Source organism: Rhinoderma darwinii, chromosome 8 (assembly GCF_050947455.1).
Source record: "Rhinoderma darwinii isolate aRhiDar2 chromosome 8, aRhiDar2.hap1, whole genome shotgun sequence".
Classification (NCBI taxonomy): domain Eukaryota; kingdom Metazoa; phylum Chordata; class Amphibia; order Anura; family Rhinodermatidae; genus Rhinoderma; species Rhinoderma darwinii.
In genome coordinates, this window is record NC_134694.1 from 97,432,534 (window position 1) to 97,452,614 (window position 20,081).

A 20,081-nucleotide genomic window follows, 5' to 3' on the forward strand; every position below is an offset into this window, starting at 1 on the left:
ATATTCCTAAAAAAAGGAGGCCCCGAAATCCACTAGGTGCTCCTTTGCTTCTGAGGCCTGTGTTTCAGTCCATTACCATACTAGGGCCACATGTTGGATATTTCTAAAATCTGCAGAATCTGGGCAATAAATATTGAGTTGCGTTTCTCTGGTAAAACCTTCTGTGTTACAGATTTTTTTTTATTACAAATGAATTTCGGCAAAAAAAATGAAATTTGTAAATTTCACCTCTACTTTGCCTTAATTCCTGTGAAACGCCTAAAGGGTTAAAATATTTTCTGAATGTGGTTTTGAATACCTTGAGGGGTACAGTTTTCAAAATGGGGTGATTTATGGGGACTTTCTAATATATAAGGCCCTCAAAGCAACTTCAGAACTGAACTGGTCCCTGAAAAAATAGCCTTTTGAAATTTTATTGAAAATATGAGAAATTGCTGCTAAAGTTCTAAGCCTCGTAACGTCCTCGAAAAATAAAAGTACGTGAAAAAAAATGATGCAAACATAAAGTAGACATATGGGAAATGTTAACTAGTAACTATTTTGTGTGGTATTACTATCTGTTTCACAAGCAAATACATTTAAGTTTAGAAAAATGCAAATTTTTGCAAATTTTTGCTAAAATTTGAAGTTTTTCACAAATAAATATTGAATTTATCGACCAAATTTTTTCACTAACATAAAGTACAATATGTCACGAGAAAACAATCTCAGAATCGCTTGGATAGGTAAAAGCATTCCGGAGTTATTACCACATAAAGTGACACATGTCAGATTTGAAAAAATAGGCTGTGTCCTGAAGGCCAAAACAGGCTGTGTCCTAAAGGGGTTAAATTTGCTCCCACTCAACCTCTAGACAAATTTACTACTTTTGTAGACGTTCACAAATGTATCCATTCGCTCAATATACATTTTTTTTTTATATGCAAACAAATAAAGTAGCAGCACAGAAGCAAGATACCCCTTCTGCCGCAGACCATGTAGATCTCTTTGTACACACGAGTTTAAGAGATAAGTCTGAATTCATGCCTATTATTGGCAATAAACATTTTATAGAGACTTTAAAAAAAAAATGTACTCAATAAATGAGAGTACATTATGGAAAAGCAAAGAAAAAAAATCTAACCTTTGTTATATTAAATCTGATGGATTACAATACTGAGATTATGAAGTTATTATCATATGAAAATACATACAAAAAAACTGAAGAATAATCCAGTTGAGGTATACAAAAAACAACTGAATTGTCTTTTGATAGAGGCACATACTCTGGGAATATTGAACAAAAAAGAATTAGAGTATTTGAACATAAAGTATCCTAAAATTCCAGTCATTTACTATTTACCGAAAATTCATAAGAACAAAATACATCCACCTGGGCGGCCGATTGTGGCAGGGATTGATTCCCTAACTAGCCATATTTCGGAATATATTGATTCTTTCCTCCAGAAATTTGTAATAAATAGTAGGTCGTATCTTAGAAATTCCACCCACCATATTAACCCCTTAAGGACGCAGCCTAGTTTTGGCCTTAAGGCTCAGAGCCCATTTTTCAAATCTGACATATTTCACTTTATGTGGTAATAACGTGGGAATGCTTAAACCTACCCAAGCGATTCTGAGATTGTTTTCTCGTGACACATTGGGCTTCATGTTCGTGGTAAAATTTGGTCGATATATTCAGTGTTTATTGGTGAAAAATTGCAAAATTTAGAGAAAATTTTGAAAAAATAGCATTTTTCAGAATTGAAATGCATCTGCTTGTAAAACAGACGGTTATACCACCCACAATAGTCACTAGTTCACATTTCCCATATGTCTACTTTAGATTGGCATCGTTTTTTGAACATTTGTTTATTTTTCTTGGACGTTACAAGGCTTAGAACATAAACAGCAATTTCACATATTTTTAAGAAAATGTCAAATGCCGTTTATTTAAGGTACCTGTTCAGCTCTGAAGTGGCTTTGAGGGGCCTATGTATTAGAAACCCTGATAAAACACCCCATTTTAAAAACTAGACCCCTCAAAGTATTCAAAACAGCATTTAGAAAGTTTTTTAACCCTTCAGGCATTTCACAGGAATTAAAGCAAAGTGGAGGTGAACTTTGCAAATTTCATTTTTCTTGCGGAATTTCAATTTTATTCATTTTTTTTTCTGTAACACAGAAGGTTTTACCAGAGAAACACTACTAAATATGTATTGTCCAGATTCTGCAGTTTTTAGAAATGTCCCACATGTGGCCCTAGTGCGCTCGTGGACTAAAAGACAAGCCCTAGAAGCAAAGAAGCACCTAGTGCATTTTGAGTCCTCTTTTTTATTAGAATATATTTTAGGCAGCATGCCGGGTTTGAAGAGGTGTTGAGGTGCCAAAACAGTAGGAATCCCCCAATAGTGACCCCATTTTGGAAACTACACCCCTCAAGGAATTCATTTATGGTTGTTGTTACCATTTTGACCACACAGTTTTTTCACAGCACCTATTTGAATTGGGCTGTGAAATGAAAAAAATTTAATTTTTTCCAATAAAATGTCATTTGTGATCAAAATTTCTTATTTTCACAGGGAACAAAATACCCCATTTGGTTGCCCAATTTGTCCTTAGTGTGGCAATACCCCATTTGTGGTGATAAACTGCCGTTTGGGCCCATGGGAGGGCTCAGAAGGAAAGGAGCGCTATATGTTTGTTGGAGTCCAGATTTTGCTGGATTGGTTTTCGGGTGCCATGTCGCATTTGCAGAGCCTCAGGGGTATCAAAGCAATGGAAACCCACCAAAAGTGACCCCATTTTGGAAACTACACCCCTCAAGGAATTCATTTATGGTTGTTGTTAGCATTTTGAGCACACAGTTTTTTCACAGCACCTATTTCAATTGGGCTGTGACATTAAAAAAATGACATTTTTTCCAATAAGATGTAATTTTTTAGCAAAATTTCTTATTTTCACAGGGAAAAAAATGCTCAATTTTGTTTCCCAATTTCTCCTGAGTGCAGCAATACCCCATTTGTGGCAATAAACTGCCGTTTGGGCCCATGGGAGGCCTCAGAATGGAAGGAGCGCTGTGTGTTCTTTGGAGTCCAGATTTTGATGGATTGGTTTTCGGCTGCCATGTCGCATTTGCAGAGCCCCAGAGGTATCAAAGCAATGGAAACCCACCATAAGTGACCCCATTTTGGAAACTACACCCCTCAAGGAATTCATTTATGGGTAATGTGACCATTTAGACCCCATAGTTTCTTCACAGAACTTATTTGAATTGGGCTGGGAATTAGAAAAAAAAATATTTTTTCCAATAATATGTCATTTTAGCTCAAAAATTCTTATTTTCACAAGAAATAAAATACTCCATTTTGTTGCCCAATTTGTCCTGAGTGCGGCAATACCCCATTTGTGGTGATAAACTGCCGTTTGGGCCCATGGGAGGGCTCAGAAGGAAAGGAGCGCTGTGTGTTCTTTGGAGTCCAGATTTTGCTGGATTGGTTTTCGGGTGCCATGTCGCATTTGCAGAGCCCCAGAGGTATCAAATCAATAGAAACCAATCACAAATGACCCCATTTTGGAAACTACACCCCTCAAGGAATTCATTTATGGGTGTTGTGACTATTTTGACCCCATAGTTTTTTCACTGAATTAATTTGAATTGGGCTGGGAATGAAAACAAAATTATTTTTTTCAAATAATATGTAGTTTTGGCTGAAAATTTCTTATTTTCACAAGAAACAAAATACCCCATTCTGTTGCGCAATTTGTTCTGAGGGCCGCAATACCCCATTTGTTGTGATAAACTGCCGTTTGGGCCCATGGGAGGGCTCAGAAGGAAAGGACCACCATTTGGCCTACTGGGGATTTTCTAGTGCGAAGTAATGTATGCAGAAGCACCTGAGGTACCAGTACAGTTGAAACCCGCAAGAAGTGACCCCGTTTTAAAAACTACACCCTTAAGGCATTCATCTAGAGGTGTAGTGAGCATTTTGACCGGAGACCTACACCCCATAGACTGTAATGTGGGTTCTCCCGGGTATGGCAATACCCTACATGTGGCTGTTATCAGCTGCCTGGGCACACAGCAGGGCTCAGAGGGGAAAGACGAGGGGGGATAAGCTGTGTGGAGTGCATCAGGGTAAGTAAAATTGGGGTAAATTATAAACCAAGGGATGTATGATAAATTTTAAAACACTCTTTCATACAGAGCTCTGGTTATTCGGGACACGTGTCACATTGATATATTGTGTCATCCCTTATCGCCCTCTTATAGCAGACTTTGCACCTCTTTTGACTTTTTCCCTTCTTGCCAGTTTGGGGAACTTCCCCTGGAAAGTGTTGCCGCCCTGGTACGATGCGTGTGGGCTCGCTTCCAGAACTACTGGGTGCCCCCCCTTCTTGGTCACTAAAGATTAGGTTCTTGATAATCACCTCTTGAAATTCCAGGAAAGTTCCCGTCTGGCCTGCACATCGACGTAGCACGTACGCATTGTACAAAGCCATCTGTATGATGTGCACGGCCAGCTTCTTATACCACACCGCATAGCGCTGTAGGGCTTCAGGATTTGATCTGACAAGTCCATCCCTCCCATGTACCTATTGTAGTCTAGGATGCAGTCTGGTTTGGGGGTGGCCTTTCCTTCATATATCCTAAACCTGTAGGTATACCCTGATGCACTCTCGCAGCTTATACATCTTCACGCCATACCTTGCCCTCTTACCCGGCAGGTACTCGAGGAATTGAACCCTCCCTTTAAAATGTACCCGGGACTCATCAATAGAAATACACTTCTCGGGGGTGTATGCTGGGGAAAACCGGGCACTGGAACGGTCTAATAGGGGTCTCCGTTTATACAAACGGTCAAAACTGGGGTCATCTCGGGGTGGGCACGGCTCATTATCAGTATAATGTAAGAAGCGAAGTATTGCCTCATTTATTTATTTTTTTAGGTTCCAGTTCAGTTCTGAAGTTGCTTTGAGGGGCCCATATATTAGAAACCCCTATGAAATACCCCATTTTAGAAACTAGACCCCTCAAAGTATTCACAACAGCATTTAGAAAGTTTATGAACCCTTTAGGTGTTTCACAAAAATTTAGAGCAAAGTAGAGGTGAAATTGACTTTTTTTTTTTTTGTCAGAAAATCCTCTTTATACCATTTTTTTTATAACACAAAAGGATTTATCAGTGAAACGCAACTTAATACGTATTGCCCAGATTCTGCAGTTTTGAGAAATATCCCACATGTGGCCCTCGGGCGGTAATGGACTGAAGCACCGGCCTCCGAAGCAAAGGAGCACCTAGTGGATTTTGAGGCCTCTTTTTTATTAGGCACCATGTCCGGTTTGAAGAGGTCTTGTGGTGCCAAAACATTGGGAACCCCCCAAAAGTGACCCCAATTTGGAAACTACACCCCTTGAGGAATCCATTGTAGTTTTCTTCGGGTGCATGCGGCTTTTTGATCAGTTTTTATTCTATTTTTAAGTGGCGTGGTGACTAAAAAACAGCAATTCTACTATTGTTTTTTTATTCTTTTTTTTTTACTGCGTGCACCGTGCGCTATAAATGACATATTCACTTTATTCTGCGGGGCGATACGATTACGGCGATACCAGATGTTTATAGTTTTTTTTTATGTCTTATGGCGTTTGCACAATAAAATACGTTTTGTAAACAATCATTCACTTTTTGTGTTACCTTATTCGAAGAGCCATAACGTTTTTATTTTTCAATCAATCAAGACGTGCGAGGACTTATTTTTTGCGTAACGAACTGTAGTTTCGATCAGTACCATTTTTAGGTACATGCGACTTTTTGATCTCTTTTTATTCCATTTTTTGTGAGGTGAAGTGACCAAAGAATTGTGATTGTGGGACGGTTTATTATTATTTTATTTTACGGCGTTCATCGTGCGGGATAAATAACGAAATAGTTTTGTAGTTCAGGCCGTTACGGACGCGGCGATACCAATTATGTATAGTTAATTTGTTTGTTTATATATTTTTATTAATAATAAAGGACTGATAAGGGAAAAAGGGGGATTTTTACTTTTATTACTTTTAAATCTTTTATTTTCTTATTTTTACACATCTTTTTTTAACTTTTTTTTTACTTTATTACTTTGTCCCACTAGGGGACATGAGAGCAGGAGGCCCTGATCGCTATTCTAATACACTGCACTACATGCGTAGTGCAGTGTATTAGAACTGTCAGCTACTCACTGACAGCAAGCATAGTGGGTCCTGACGTTGTCAGGACCCACTAGGCTTCCGTCTATGGCATAGCCGGACGCCATTGTTTGGTGTCCGGTTGCCATAGTCACCATCGCCGGCCGCTATCGCGTAGCAGGCCGGCGATGGCAGCTTAACCCCTAAAAAGCCGCGATCTCTATAGAACGCGGCTTTTAAGGGGTTAATCGGCGGGGACACAGCGATCGGTCCCCGCTGTAGGAGCTGTGACAGCTGCTGAACAAGACAGCAGCGTCACAGCTCCTGTATGTGTCGGGAGGACGGCCGAAACGGCCGTTACTCCCGTGACGTACTATTACGTCATGGAGCGCGAACGATACAGCTGCCATGACGTAATAGTACGTCAAGGAGCGGGAAGGGGTTAAAGAATTAAAGGACAAAATTATTACCGATAATACCATCTTATTGACATGCGACGTATCGTTATTGTACACTTGTATACCACATAATTTAGGAATAGATGCCATACAACACATATTAAATGCAGACACTAATATGAAAATAGAACAAAAATAATTTATTCTAAAGCTAATTAAATTTGGTTTGGAAAAAAAGTATTTTTGGTACAATTCCCAATACTATTTACAAATCGCAGGTACGGCGATGGGGGCCAAGTTTGCCCCCAGTTATTCGAATTTATACCTAGCAGTTTGGGAAGATAACTATATCTATTCAAATAAAAATGCATTTTTGAAGTACATTAGGGTATACAAACGTTATATAGATGATATTTTCATTATTTGGGAGGGAAGTGAGGATAGCTTGTTGTCATTCATTAAATATATATATATGAATGTCAATAATCTAAAATTCACTTCAGAACATAGTCAGACAAAAATCTGTTTTTTTTGATCTGTAGGTCTTTAAATATAGGGACAAATTAAGTACAATTTAAAAAAAAAAAAAGACAGACTTTAATAGTTATATTGAGTATACCAGTTGCCATTAGAAACCATGATACCAAAATATTAAGGACACACTAACCAATAGTTACATAAAATCAAGAGGGGGGGGGGGCTGCTATTGCTGTAAAAGGGTTTTTCTCTTGCAATAAATGCAAGGCATGTGAAGAGGTTGGCTACAATAGAGTTAAAGGTGTGTTTAAAACATTCACAGACACTAATATGACTAAAAATTATATTATTGATCAATTTATCACTTGTAATACCAAAGGAGTTATATACATGTTGATCTGCTCGTGTGGACTTGCATACGTGGGTAGAACTGCAAGAAAATTAAAAACACGGATGGCTGAACATTGTAGCAACATTCGGAAAGGAAAAAGTGATCACAGTGTGTCCGCACACTATGCAAAGTTTCATAATAAAAATCCAAATGAAACAAAGTTCTATGGGATCACATTAAAAGAATGAGTCAGAGAGAATCCTATTGGATATACCATTTAAAGACCTTATGCCCTTTGGGATTGAACTCAGATTTCGAACTCAAATGTTTCCTTTGAATTAATTCTTCACTCATAAAACATTTATAAAACACCATCTACATGTAGCCGTCCTCTAACTATATATGTAAATGGGTGGTTTACCCAAATGTATGCATTTATGCGGTTGTCAATTGATGATTTGTTTGTCATATATGCAGTAATAGGAGGAGGTCTCTTAATTAGCACATATTTTCATCAATAGTACCATCAATATGTGGGTTATTGAGAAAAAAAATCTAACTGTCGGGATACAGTTATGAAATAGTATTTAGATATTCTTCCAAAGACATAGTTGAAAATTGGTTAGTTTACTTATGAAGAAGGGAAATAGGGTTTACGTAATAGACATTCCAAATTAATATCTATAATTATTATTATTTTTATATAATAATTTTTAATAACAAGATCAAGCTGAGGCAGATCACTATAGGTCTTAGTACAGCAGCACGGAGCAATGAATTGATTATACGCTAGACCTGTCAATGATGTGAATGGGGGATTATATTTTACTGTATTTTTATGTCAAATTTCACATGTCGCTCTCAGTTTTACCCTGTAATCCTTTATTTTTGTTCTTAGCACTATTCAGATAACTCATGTCAACAGACAAGGGAGTGGCGAGCAAAGTACTGTACATTTCCTGGTGCTATGTGCAATGAAACATTAATAAAACCTGAATGTGTAAAAATGTGAATTACTTGTGCATACCAGTTTTTGTCACCTTATTACTAAAGCTGCTGAAATTTATGCTGTTGAAATGTGTTTTACTGGGTGGGCGCAAAAATTCTTACAAACCATGACTGAGAAATTGTTAACAAGTTAGTGCAGGTGATGACATTTTCATGAGCTATGATTGATATCATGACTGACCTCCATATCTGGCACATCAATGTCAAGCAAAGTTCAACATGAGGAATAACTGATGGTAACTGAGCTGGATATTTGAAAACCGAAAATGAATGTCCCACCTTTTCACACCATGTCGTTTCTAAGTCCAACATTCTATGCTGATTTCATTTCTTATTTTTTTTTTATATATAGCAGTCAGAGCCCTATTTTGTGCTACAAAGCTCAAAATCCCTTGCATATTCATAGAACAAAATTATACAAATCTGCCACCACTAGGGGGAGCTTAGTGCATACTGGGTTATCATTGAGTTCAATGTATAAACAGTATGCAGTTAGCCACTAAGCTTTCTCTAGTAGTGGCAGAATTGATTCATTTAATTCTTCGGCTATGCAGGAAATGTGGAGCCCTATAACATTGCTCTGACCGCTATAAGGATATATTGAGAAATTGATCTACGCTGAATTTTTGACCTATTAAGATTAAACATACAAAATTATGTTCAAGGGTGGACCTTCCTTTTATTTATAATCAAACACCCAGTATGGGAACTACATTCAGAATACATTTAAATGGAATATATCATCAGAAAATTATATATAATTTAAAGCAGGTTTTTTATTATAAACTTATTTTTTTTTTAAATTTATGGTGGCGTTACAGAAAAAATATCTTTATGTATTCCATATGCTCTTACAATGTATCTATGCTCTAGTTTATATATGCTAAAATGAGAGATCGTTCCTCAGACACTTTATGACTATAATTATCCACTTGTATACTTTTTATTGCACTTTGTACTTTTTTATTCTGAATACTTCGCTGCTGCCACCTCTATAGTGTGCGAAGTACTTTTATTTCTTGATATAGAATTGTGTGAGCCTTTTCTGTAGGTGTTACAATTACAGGATAAGCAGACTTATTTCATTACCATTAGCGGGTAGACCAGATAATGACAGCTGTATTGTACTGCTGAAGGCATAGCACACAACAAAAGCCATTAAAAAAGTTAAGTTAAAGATTCTTGCCACTGTGTATTTAATGCGTTAAAATTCAAGACAAAGATGGCTACATCTGTAGGGTCGCAACACTATACACAGAAAAAGATCTACATACATCTCTCCTGCCACAACATGGTCTTTGGTGGAGGGGGCTGTAGTCCATCCCTTCCAAGAGAGCAAACAATCTATAACATTTCTCTGTCAATTAAATCCCATTTGTTTCAGCTGGCATAAAGAACACACACCCCGCTGCACGGTCTATATAAACAATACAGGAAGGAAGTGTGTGTTTCCAATATGGCAGGAAATGTTTTAAAATACAAAAGAAATAGATGCATTACAGAACAAACACATTAATTCTCTTCTACCGACCTACATCTATATAATGAAACTTATAGGGGTTGTCCACTACTGCACAACTGATGACCTATCCACTGGATAGGTCATCAGTACATGATCTGTGGGGTCCGGACCCCGCACTGTTAAGCCGATCCGGCTGCCTCCTCACACCTGAGGTACATGCCGGAAGCAGTTGGCTCTGGCCACTGAATATCGGCTGAGCTGCAGCTCTGCTCCTATTCGAGTGAATAGGAGCAGAGCTGCAGTTCAGCAACACGGCCGCTATGCTATGTACGGAGCCAACTGCTTCCGGCTCCGTACATCGCATAATGGGCGATAACATCCGGTGCCCGCAGGCAGCCAGAGTAGCTTATTGGTGCCAGGTCCGGGTGTCAGACCCGCACCGATGATAAACTGGTGACCTATCCAGTGGATAGGTCATCAGTTGTTCAGTAGTGGACAACCACTTTAAATCCAATAGTTTCAAGATAGCTTGGTGTCCTTAGTAATAATCTTTCTAAGACCACCTCCCCACCAGCTATTGAAGCAGTTTCAACTGAACACGTGTCACATTATGAAGTGTTTAATGATTACTTACCTGTTTGTTACAGATAAATTTTATTTACATAAAATGGGGTTAACCCTTTGGTCCCTACAGGGCTGTGCAGACAGTGTACCCTCTACAGTCATCAATTACATGCATAAGTACAGATTTAGCATACATCCTCAGAATGGACGGCACCTGCTACATTACAACACAATTCCCTAGCATTGCTTGCCGGCCGATAAATCTGCACCAAAATCTGCAATTAAATCCACATATGTTATATATATACATGCACCATCAACCTGTTTAATATTGTGTAGATCCCCCTTGTGTAGATCCCCCAAAATATCTCTGACCGTTGAGATATGAACCTCTGAAGGTGTCCTGTTGTAGATAACACTAATTTATACCTTGGGTCCTGGCATTCATGTGGATGTTACTTTGACACGTAACAGCTAACAAAACATTTTTGCAGACCAAGTCCACCCCTTCATAATAACCGTATTCCCTAATGGAAGTGGCAGGAAAATGCGCCCTGCCACACTGCAAATAATTTTATTTTTCTGGTGGTTTAGTGGTTTGTAGTTTATAATCATTATATTATTGTAGTAATATAAAACATAGACTTTCTGGTGAGCTGGTGTTTATAAACAGCCAATAAAGACGAGCAGAGCTGAAGTGCAAAGCATGAAGAAGGGACAAAGCAGCAGTCCATGTCCAGATTTCAAACTACCTTTGACTCCCTTTAGACCAATGGTCTCCAACCTTAGGCACACCAGCTGTTGTGTTAAGCTTGTTTATAATTGTGCCCTAATGGAGCCAAAACTATTGAAAATAAATAGCAGATAATCATTATCCAAGAGTGTTGACTTAATATCGTTTTTAAGCTCACAAGTTGGCATCTGCTCTAAAGTTCTGCGATAACATAATCATTTTTAAGTTGCAAATTTGTCTTACCTGACCATAAAAGGCCACCCTGAAGTAAGTTCCTAGAAGTCGCTTTCCAGACTGCATGACTTCCAAGACTTTTGTATAAGCATTATGGAGAGTCCTGTAGAGCTGTGTGAGTTTCTAAGCGATAAAATAAAAAATACTAATTAAATCTAATAGCAGAGAAGGAGATACGAAGTTATCATTCTTAACTTACGAGATGTACAGAAAGTAACAGCTACCATAACTTGTATTCAAGTACATTAAATGCTATATATTAAATATAACATTGCAGAAATTAGCTCCACTGAAAAACAATATGCTAAAGTTTAAAACTTGCGGCACCAAAAACTTATTACAGACACATTACTTGTGCTTCTAGATTTTCATTTAAATCATTCAAAGATTAAAAGGACCCGTCCCCTCTCCTGACCTGTCTGTTTGTGTAAATACTTGTATTCACCATAAATAAAAAATTCTAGAGCATCTTTTCTTACAATTTTGCATGGTGTCATTCCTCTGTTATTCATCCTGGAAATGTATGAATAAACTGAAAACTGGATGTTACCATTTTCCTTGTCACTGGGGCATGTCCCCACGAAGTCTGCCACTTTCCATAGTCACATAGGTTGAAAACAGACAAAGGCCCATCAAGTTCAACCTTTCGCAATCCATCACACGTCATTCATTGCTTGATTAATTAATTATAATCGTCTATGCCATTCATCAGTAAATAATCATCTAGCCCTTTTTTAAATGCTGACAGAATATCTGCTTTTACTACCTCTTGGGGTAGGGCATTCCATAGTTTGACTCCTCTAATGATAAGGGTATGTTCACACGCAAACGCAAAATAAGTCTGAAATTACGGAGCTGTTTTCAGGCGAAAACAGCTCCTGAATTTCAGACGTTTTTGCAAGTACTCGCGTTTTTCGTGGCGTCCATTACAGACGTAATTGGCGCTGTTTTGAAATAGAGTCAATGAAAGACGGCTCCAAAAATGTCCAAAGAAGTGACATGCCCTTCATTGACGCGGGCGTCTTTTTACGTGCCGTCTTTTGACAGCGACGCGTAAAATTACACCTCGTCTGAACAGAACATTGTAAAACCCATTGCAAGTAATGGGCAGATGTTTGCAGGCGTAATGGAGCTGTCTTTTCAGGCGTAATTCGAGGCGTAAACCACCCGAATTATGTCTGAAAATAGGTTGTGTGAACATACCCTTAGGGTACGACCACACACAGCGTAAACACTTCGGATTTTCCGCAACTGATTAATTGTGGAAAATCTGCAGCGTCTTACAACAGCTGCAGAGTGGATGAGATTTGAACAAATCTCATCCACATGCTGCGGAAAAAATCTGCTGAGAAAACGTGCATAAATTGTACTGGGGCGCGTTTTTTTAAAATCTACAGCATGTGAATTTATGCTGCGATTCATTGCACTTTTGCGGCGTTTTTTCCCCCATTGAGTTCAATAGGTAAAAGCCGCAACAAATCGCACATTTTGCAATTTTTGCGGTGAAACATTTGCGATTCTGACGCAAAAATCTCAAATCTAAAAAAATTACTTTTTCCTGTTTAAATTAAAGAAGTCTATACTTACCCCCATGGCATAATCATAGCGATGGCTTCTTGTCCTCCATGCAGCCCGGACTCCTGTGATGATCTTTAATCCCATGTGACTGCTAAAGCCAATCACAGGCCGTAGCGGTTGCATGTGCTGCAGCGTCATCAGAGGAGGCCGGGCTACACGGAAACCGGAGTGACGCGTCGCTATGGCAACACCAGTGAAGTAAATATTGGCTTTTCCTTTTCCCTGCTCTTCTTTATGCAGTGGCGATTCCGGATGAAAATCTGCACCACAATTTGGTGCGGTCGTTCGGACAGAATTCCCTGCGGGTTCTAGGTTGGGTAGGCTGTGAACTTTTATGCAGCGTATCCGATCTGGGTGAACATACCCTAAAGAACCCCTTCATATATTGATCTCTGAAACGTCTTTGTAACGTTTTTAGAAAGAACAAATCACTTGCTAGTTCTTTGTATTGACCACACACATAATATTGAAAATGAATGGAACGAAATTGCACTACATCAATGTTAGTAAATATTTTCAAAATAATAAAAAAATGTACATTGCCCATGCACAATACAGTGAATGCACAGCAGACATGAACAGATGCATCCAGACATTTGCCGTTGTGCAGCAGCCACGGACACACAACTAAATCCAGTGCTCATGAGAATTAAACATTTTTAACTTTACAACCCTGAAGCAACAACAATCATAAGGGATTCTGTATACAAATCTCACTCTGCAATAAATAAGAATTATTGCACACCACATGTTTCAATGAAGGTCAGGTTTTAGTTTCTTGCTTATTTATTTACTCAATTTAAGTCACCTTCCAGATTTAATCTATCAAGTCTTCTTCTGTCCAGATGTTCTTCATCTATTCAATGCTGCTACAAAGTCTTTTCATATGTTTACAGTAACCGAGGAAACTATTAACATTTTTATTACATCCATGAAGTATCTCATTTCAATGATGTGATTAAAGAAGTTTTCCCACAATAGACATTCATGGCATGTGCTCAGGATATATAAAATAGGAAAGGGTCCAACATCTAGGACCCCATCTTCAGGGAGAAGAGTGATCCTCTGAATCCTGTTCTGCCAGGTGAGGCGGTAACTGGCTGCCTCTTCTAGATGGAGATTTAATGAAGCGACGGCCGTGCATGTGCTTGGCTCTCTCATGTGCTGAACCAAGCCTATGCTTCATTTGTTTGTGATATAAATATACAGTGCACAAACCTCAAATTCTCGCCTCTTTTCATAAATTGGAATAAGGAGCTTTGACACTTCGGATATGGTTTCATATCTCTCTGCCTTCCACAAGCTGTCAACACACTGCTCGAGCAACTCCACCAATACCTCCTGATGGGATACAAAAAGAAGACAGTGAAAAGACTTAGACTATCCAAATTATAAATCATCAATTATTACATAAACGCTACATTGTTGCAGATAACTTTGCTCAATCTTATTTGACTAGCAAGAGATTCTCCCCCAATGATTCAAGCTCCTGATGCATCTACAATAATGATATTGCCCTGTTAAACAATGTAAGACTAGAATGGTTTCTTTACATAAACTGATGTGACTTTTGTATTATTTTAGTAACGCAAATTAAGTTGCATACCAATGTAAGTTAATGGCAAAAGTTGTGCAAATGGTGTAATGTGGTCAGCATTAAATTCTGGCCACCCGCAGTCCGATGCATTTACTATAATTTACCCCGGAAACTGTTGTAAATTATAACCCCTCAACGGAAAGGCAAACGGAAACCGAAGCTTCCGTTTGCATCACCATTGATCTCAATGGTGACGGATACTTTGCTAATGGTTTCCGTTTGTCACCGTTCCATAAGGGTTCTGTTTTTTTTATGGAATCAAATGCGCAGTCGACTGCGCTATTGATCCCGTCAAAACAAACGGAAATCTTACACAACGGTGACAAACAGAAATCATAAGCAACGGAAGCATTACCATTGAAATCAATTGTAATGCAAACGTTGAGGAGTTCCTCTGACAGAAAGGTCAGACGGAACCCCTCAATGGAAACCAACACTGAAGTGAACACATCCTATAACAGTGTATGTACACAGGACAGCAGAGTGTGGAGCAGGAAAACAGAGCAGCAGAGCTAAGTGCTGTCTAGGTTGTAAAATATATTCTCATCAGATGACAGTCTCAGATCCGTAAGATAAAAATGTTAATGATGTCGCTCTGACCTGTGTCTTTGTTTAGTGGGCATCATCAGCACTATAGCTTGCATGTTCTTATATCACCTTTAGGGTATGTTCACACAAAGAGTCAAAAACGTCACAAAATACGGAGCTGTTTTCAAGAGAAAACAGCTCCTGATTTTCAGACGTTTTTTGTGCCACTCATGATTTTCACAGCGTTTTTTACGGCCGTTCTTGGAGCTTTTTTCAATAGAGTCTATGGAAAACGGTTCCAAAAATGTCCCAAAAAGTGTCCTGCACTTCTTTTTCACGGCCGTTTTTTTACGCGTAAAAAAACGCTGCGAAAAACGCTCCGTCGGAACTGAACGCCGTTTTCCCATTGAAATCAATGGGCAGATGTTTGGAGGCGTTCTGCTTCCGATTTTTCGGCCATTTTTTGGGCGTTTACAGCCCTGAAAAATGGCCGAAAATAGGCCATGTGAACATACCCTTAGACTATAATGGTGAAAGACTGTGCATATGTGACCACCTTCCTGCTACACATGGAGGACAGAGGGCATTCAGCGATATATGCGTGGCCCAGTTACAGTCTATAGCCCCTAGAATGTGGTAGGTTGATAACAGTGGACCAAATATATGAAATTGTAATGAGATGACTATAACGAAAAATAAAATTCTCTGGGGAATTTTTATTGGATTATACACATGCAAACTCTTTGGCTAATTATAGGTCATAAAAACATACAAACAAAGGAAAAAAATGCAAACCACTATAAACATAATTTCGCTTTAGTTATATAAACCGTAAAGGCATCAAATGATGCTAAATGTAATATATACTTTATGAATCGTAGTCTCATGACAATACATTATATCTACATACTTAGCTAAAATCAAGTTAGAAAAGGCAGAACCTCATCCAAATTCACACAGACATTGGTGGTGCAAAATGCTTTAAAGGGGGCGTCTCGTCACAGACAATCCCTTTGAGATTGGAGCTTCCACGGACAGCCAGACATTTCCCCTGCAGAGGCCATGTTCAGCTGCATTCTGATGAATGGCTGTCCATATAATACAGATTTTGGGATCCACCCTATGACATTCATATCGTAAGGGAATAATGGACAGGGGATGTCTTCGTAAAAAAAACAAACACCAATGCAATTTTCTCACAAGTGATGTGTAAAAAAGAAACAAATTCTGGGGAACCTCTTTGAACGTCTTCAACCACATAATTATTTTTGAGTGACAGTGAATGAGCACAGTAAAGTAGAAAAATATTTCTAATTTTCTCTACCCGATTATCTGTTCTCCTTATCAAGGGACTTTGAAAACTAATCAGCAGTGAGAGGAATGTTTTACATTGACTTATCGTTGACTTATTGCAACATTGTTACAGTATAACTTTATAGCTGAGTCTTTATGACAATTTATTTTGTAGATTTCTAGGTCATTTAAAGAGAAACTATTTTAAAAACAAAGTTTATTGGCTTGTAAGGAAAAATAAGTAAGCAATATATCCTGCTTCCATAGCTAAAAATAAAGTGGTTACAACTCATTTAACAAAGTGGAAACAAAGTGGATGAAACAATGGAAACTACTAGGTTAAAGCTTTGTAAATATCTGTCTGTATATTTAGATTTCCTAGTAATGCAGGAAACAATGGGACAAAACAGATGACATGCACAAAGTGTAAGGGCTCATTCAGACGAGCGTGTAACTCGTCCGTGTGATGGCCGTTAAAACGTGTATTTTAATGGGGCCGTTCACATGGCATGTGAAGGGTCCATGGGAAAATAGGACATGTCCTATTTTCTTGTGTTTTCACGTATCCCTCCATAGACTCTAGTCTATGAGGGATTCGTGATAACGCGTCCCGCACGAGTGCATCTCGGACGTGAAAAACCTTCGTTTTTCACGTCTGAGGTTGCACACACTCGTTTGAATTTAGCCTTAGTCTGGGTTCACACTTTGCGTTTCTGTAGTGTTTTAGTTGTGTTTCTGAACTGTTTTGAAAAACGCATCTAAAAAGGCATGTGTTTTTTAATTACCCATGCGTTTTACAAAGCGCTTCTGCTGTAATCTGGTTTTGAATTACTAGAAGTACTTGAATTAAAAGGCATATGTAATTAAAAAACACCTGCTTTTTTAGATGCGTTTTTCTCTTCAACCGTTCGAAAACACAACAAAAACACAACATAAACTCAACTTGTAAACCCAGCATTATACCTGTCTATACTGGGAAATGATTGCTTATCACTAATCAATTGCTTGTGCTGTTTAAAAATCTTTGTTATTGGCTGCGCTGTAAACGTAAATGCTGCCCGTAGTGAGATTTACATTTAAAATATATATTGCTGCCAAGCGCATGGCTCCCACAAGAGCTGCTGCTGCTAGGTTAAAGTGATGCTCCTAATCCAGCAAGGAAGATACGTCTCCTCATTGACCTCGAGGAAGGTGTCATGAAATTATTATTTTTTATCATATTGCTTTTAATATGATATAAACATAAATTTTATTTATTTATATTCTCGTGTTCTACTTTTTACTTTGTTCTTTTTTTTACATCTCTATGGGGGCTGCCATTTTTTTTATCTCTGTATGTGTCAATTAACGACACATACAGAGATGGAATACGGGGCACATACAACCCCATAGAGAATGCGAACGGGAGCCGTTCCATTCTCGGCAGCGTACGCCGTCTGTGTGGGAACGGCGCATGCGCACAGACCAAAACGAAGCTCGTTCGTAGAGCGAAATCCGGCGCCATTTTCATGTGAACCGGAAGCCGCTGCCGGACAGTAAGATGACGACTTCCGGCCGCGGCTTCTGGCCATATGTTCAAGGAAGCGAAGGTGCAAGGAATAGGAGTGGAGGCGGCAGCGGTGGCAGGAGAAGGTAATTTATGTTTGTGTATGTGATGTGTGTATTATGTTCGTGTTATACTGTCTGCTGAGCCCTGTATCTAATCCTCCTACACTGCAGTCGCTCAGAAAATGGCAGCACACAGTGTAGGAGATTTGAAGATTCAAACCTCTCCTTCTCCTGGCACTACCCAGAATAAGGGATGGGGGACTGTGTGAGGACACAAGAGAGAGTGTCTACCCCAAATTTGCAGCATAAAGCAATGAGGTTGCTTTACCACATTGACCATGCTGCAATTCTAGTGGCCAGCACATGGAAATGTTATAAATCAGAATCTAATTTATAATATTTCCTGACTTGTGAAAAAATTTAAAAAATTAAAACAATGTGTAATCACTTAAATATTAATTGTTTAACAAAAAAAAAAAAATATTTCTAGCGGCACATTCCCTTTAAGGATGGAAATGTCTAACAGATTCTTAGGAATGACCGAGCTATAAAACAAAATAAAACACAATAAAACTGCCAGACATAGAAGCTGAGCAGTTGAGGAAACATGAGTAGCTCCACGAATCAGCATCCACGAACAAAGCTAGAAAATAGGAATCAAGAAAATACTGTGCTTAATGGAATCACAACTTTCACATAATTTACAGGGTTAAAAAAAACAAAAAACATGGCTGCTCTCTTCCAGAAACAGCACCATACCGGCTCATGGGTTGTGTCAGGTATTGCAGCTCAGCCTCATTAAATTAAATTTGTCTGAGCTGCTATACCACTTACAACCTAAGGACAGGTGTGGCACTGCATTTGGAAGAAAGCAGCCATGTTTTTCTAATCTTGTACAACCTTTTTAATGTCATAGACAATGAATGATCTTTAAAATGTGGAGGAGGTGGAAAATGAGCGACTACCAAACAGCCCTAACGCTTATATCAGGGAACAATAGAATTATATGAAAAAAAGGCCATTTGTAAATTAGGCAGTTCAATCCATATGGCTATTGTCATCAGTGACATAAACTAGAGTGAGGGGTATGCGTGGGCTGTGGGCATGATCATCTTAGTCATTGCTCAATTTTATTTATATATTTAATCAAAAAGTTTTGATATCAGTTTCCATTCAGTCTTTTGAAGCTTTTCAAGGCTAAGCATCTTCCTGTTTTATTTGGTCTGTTTGCCATCTAATTTCCTGTTTCCTCTATTTGCTCAGAGTGTATGAAAACCACAGTTTTACTAGACGCTTTCTTTTAAACCCTAGTGGGTTTTTACCTTTCATGCAAGTTGCCTGCAGACCAGGGGAATAACTAGGAAAGAGTGGGCTCCATAGCAGACTTTTGACTGCCCCCCCTCCCCTGGGTGCCATACACAGTCCCCCCTTGTAGATAGTGCCCCCCTGTAGATTGTGCCACGCAGTTCCCCTGTAGATTCTGCCACACAGCCCCCCTGTAGATAGTACTATACAGTCCCCCCATAGATAGTGCCATGCAGTCCCCACGTAGAAAGTGCCATACAGCCCCTCTGTAGATTCTGCCATACAGCCCCCTGTAGATTCTGCCATACAGCCCCCCGTAGATGGTGCCATAAAGCACCCCCTGTAGATAGTGCCATACAGCCCCCCTGTAGATTGTGCCATACAGCCCCCCCGTAGATAGTGCCCCCACCTATCCCTTGTAGATAGTACCATAAAGCCCCCCACCTTCCCCTTGTAGACAGTGTCCCTCACCTCCCCCTTGTAGATAGTGCCATGCAGTGCCCCCACCTCTCCTTTGTAGACAGTGTCCCCCACCTTTGTAGACAGGATGGATTCAGGTGTAAGGGCAAGATATAGCTGCTCTGTATACAGGATACAAAGCAGCTGTATCACAAAAAGTTAAAATAATATTTAATAAAAAGTTATTAGAAAGTTGCACCAAACACACTGATACACATTTTATTTTTTTTTTTAAATGTTTTCAAAGGTGTACATAGCCTTTAAATCTTCTCTTTTTTATTGTACGTATTTTGGGCTTAAAAACATTTTTAGAATTGACTTTTATTAAAAATTATCCTTACTTTTTGCAATCCAGCTTCTATGTACGCATACATTTAATAATAATAATAATAATAATAATAATATTGGCCTTTCCACTGCA

The 20,081-nt window shown here is 38.8% G+C and overlaps 1 protein-coding gene across 1 annotated transcript in view; it reads right to left on the bottom strand.

The window, feature by feature from the left end:
- The window catches only part of DOCK11 (dedicator of cytokinesis 11), a 207,940-nt gene that overhangs the window by 46,643 nt on the left and 141,216 nt on the right, over window positions 1–20,081 (bottom strand). The window contains exons 46-47 of the mRNA XM_075835963.1: window positions 14,149–14,271; window positions 11,362–11,475 (exon numbers count right to left, since the gene is read on the bottom strand). Of these exons, the coding sequence (XP_075692078.1) occupies window positions 11,362–11,475; window positions 14,149–14,271 (237 nt within the window). The remainder of the gene's footprint in view (window positions 1–11,361; window positions 11,476–14,148; window positions 14,272–20,081) is intronic.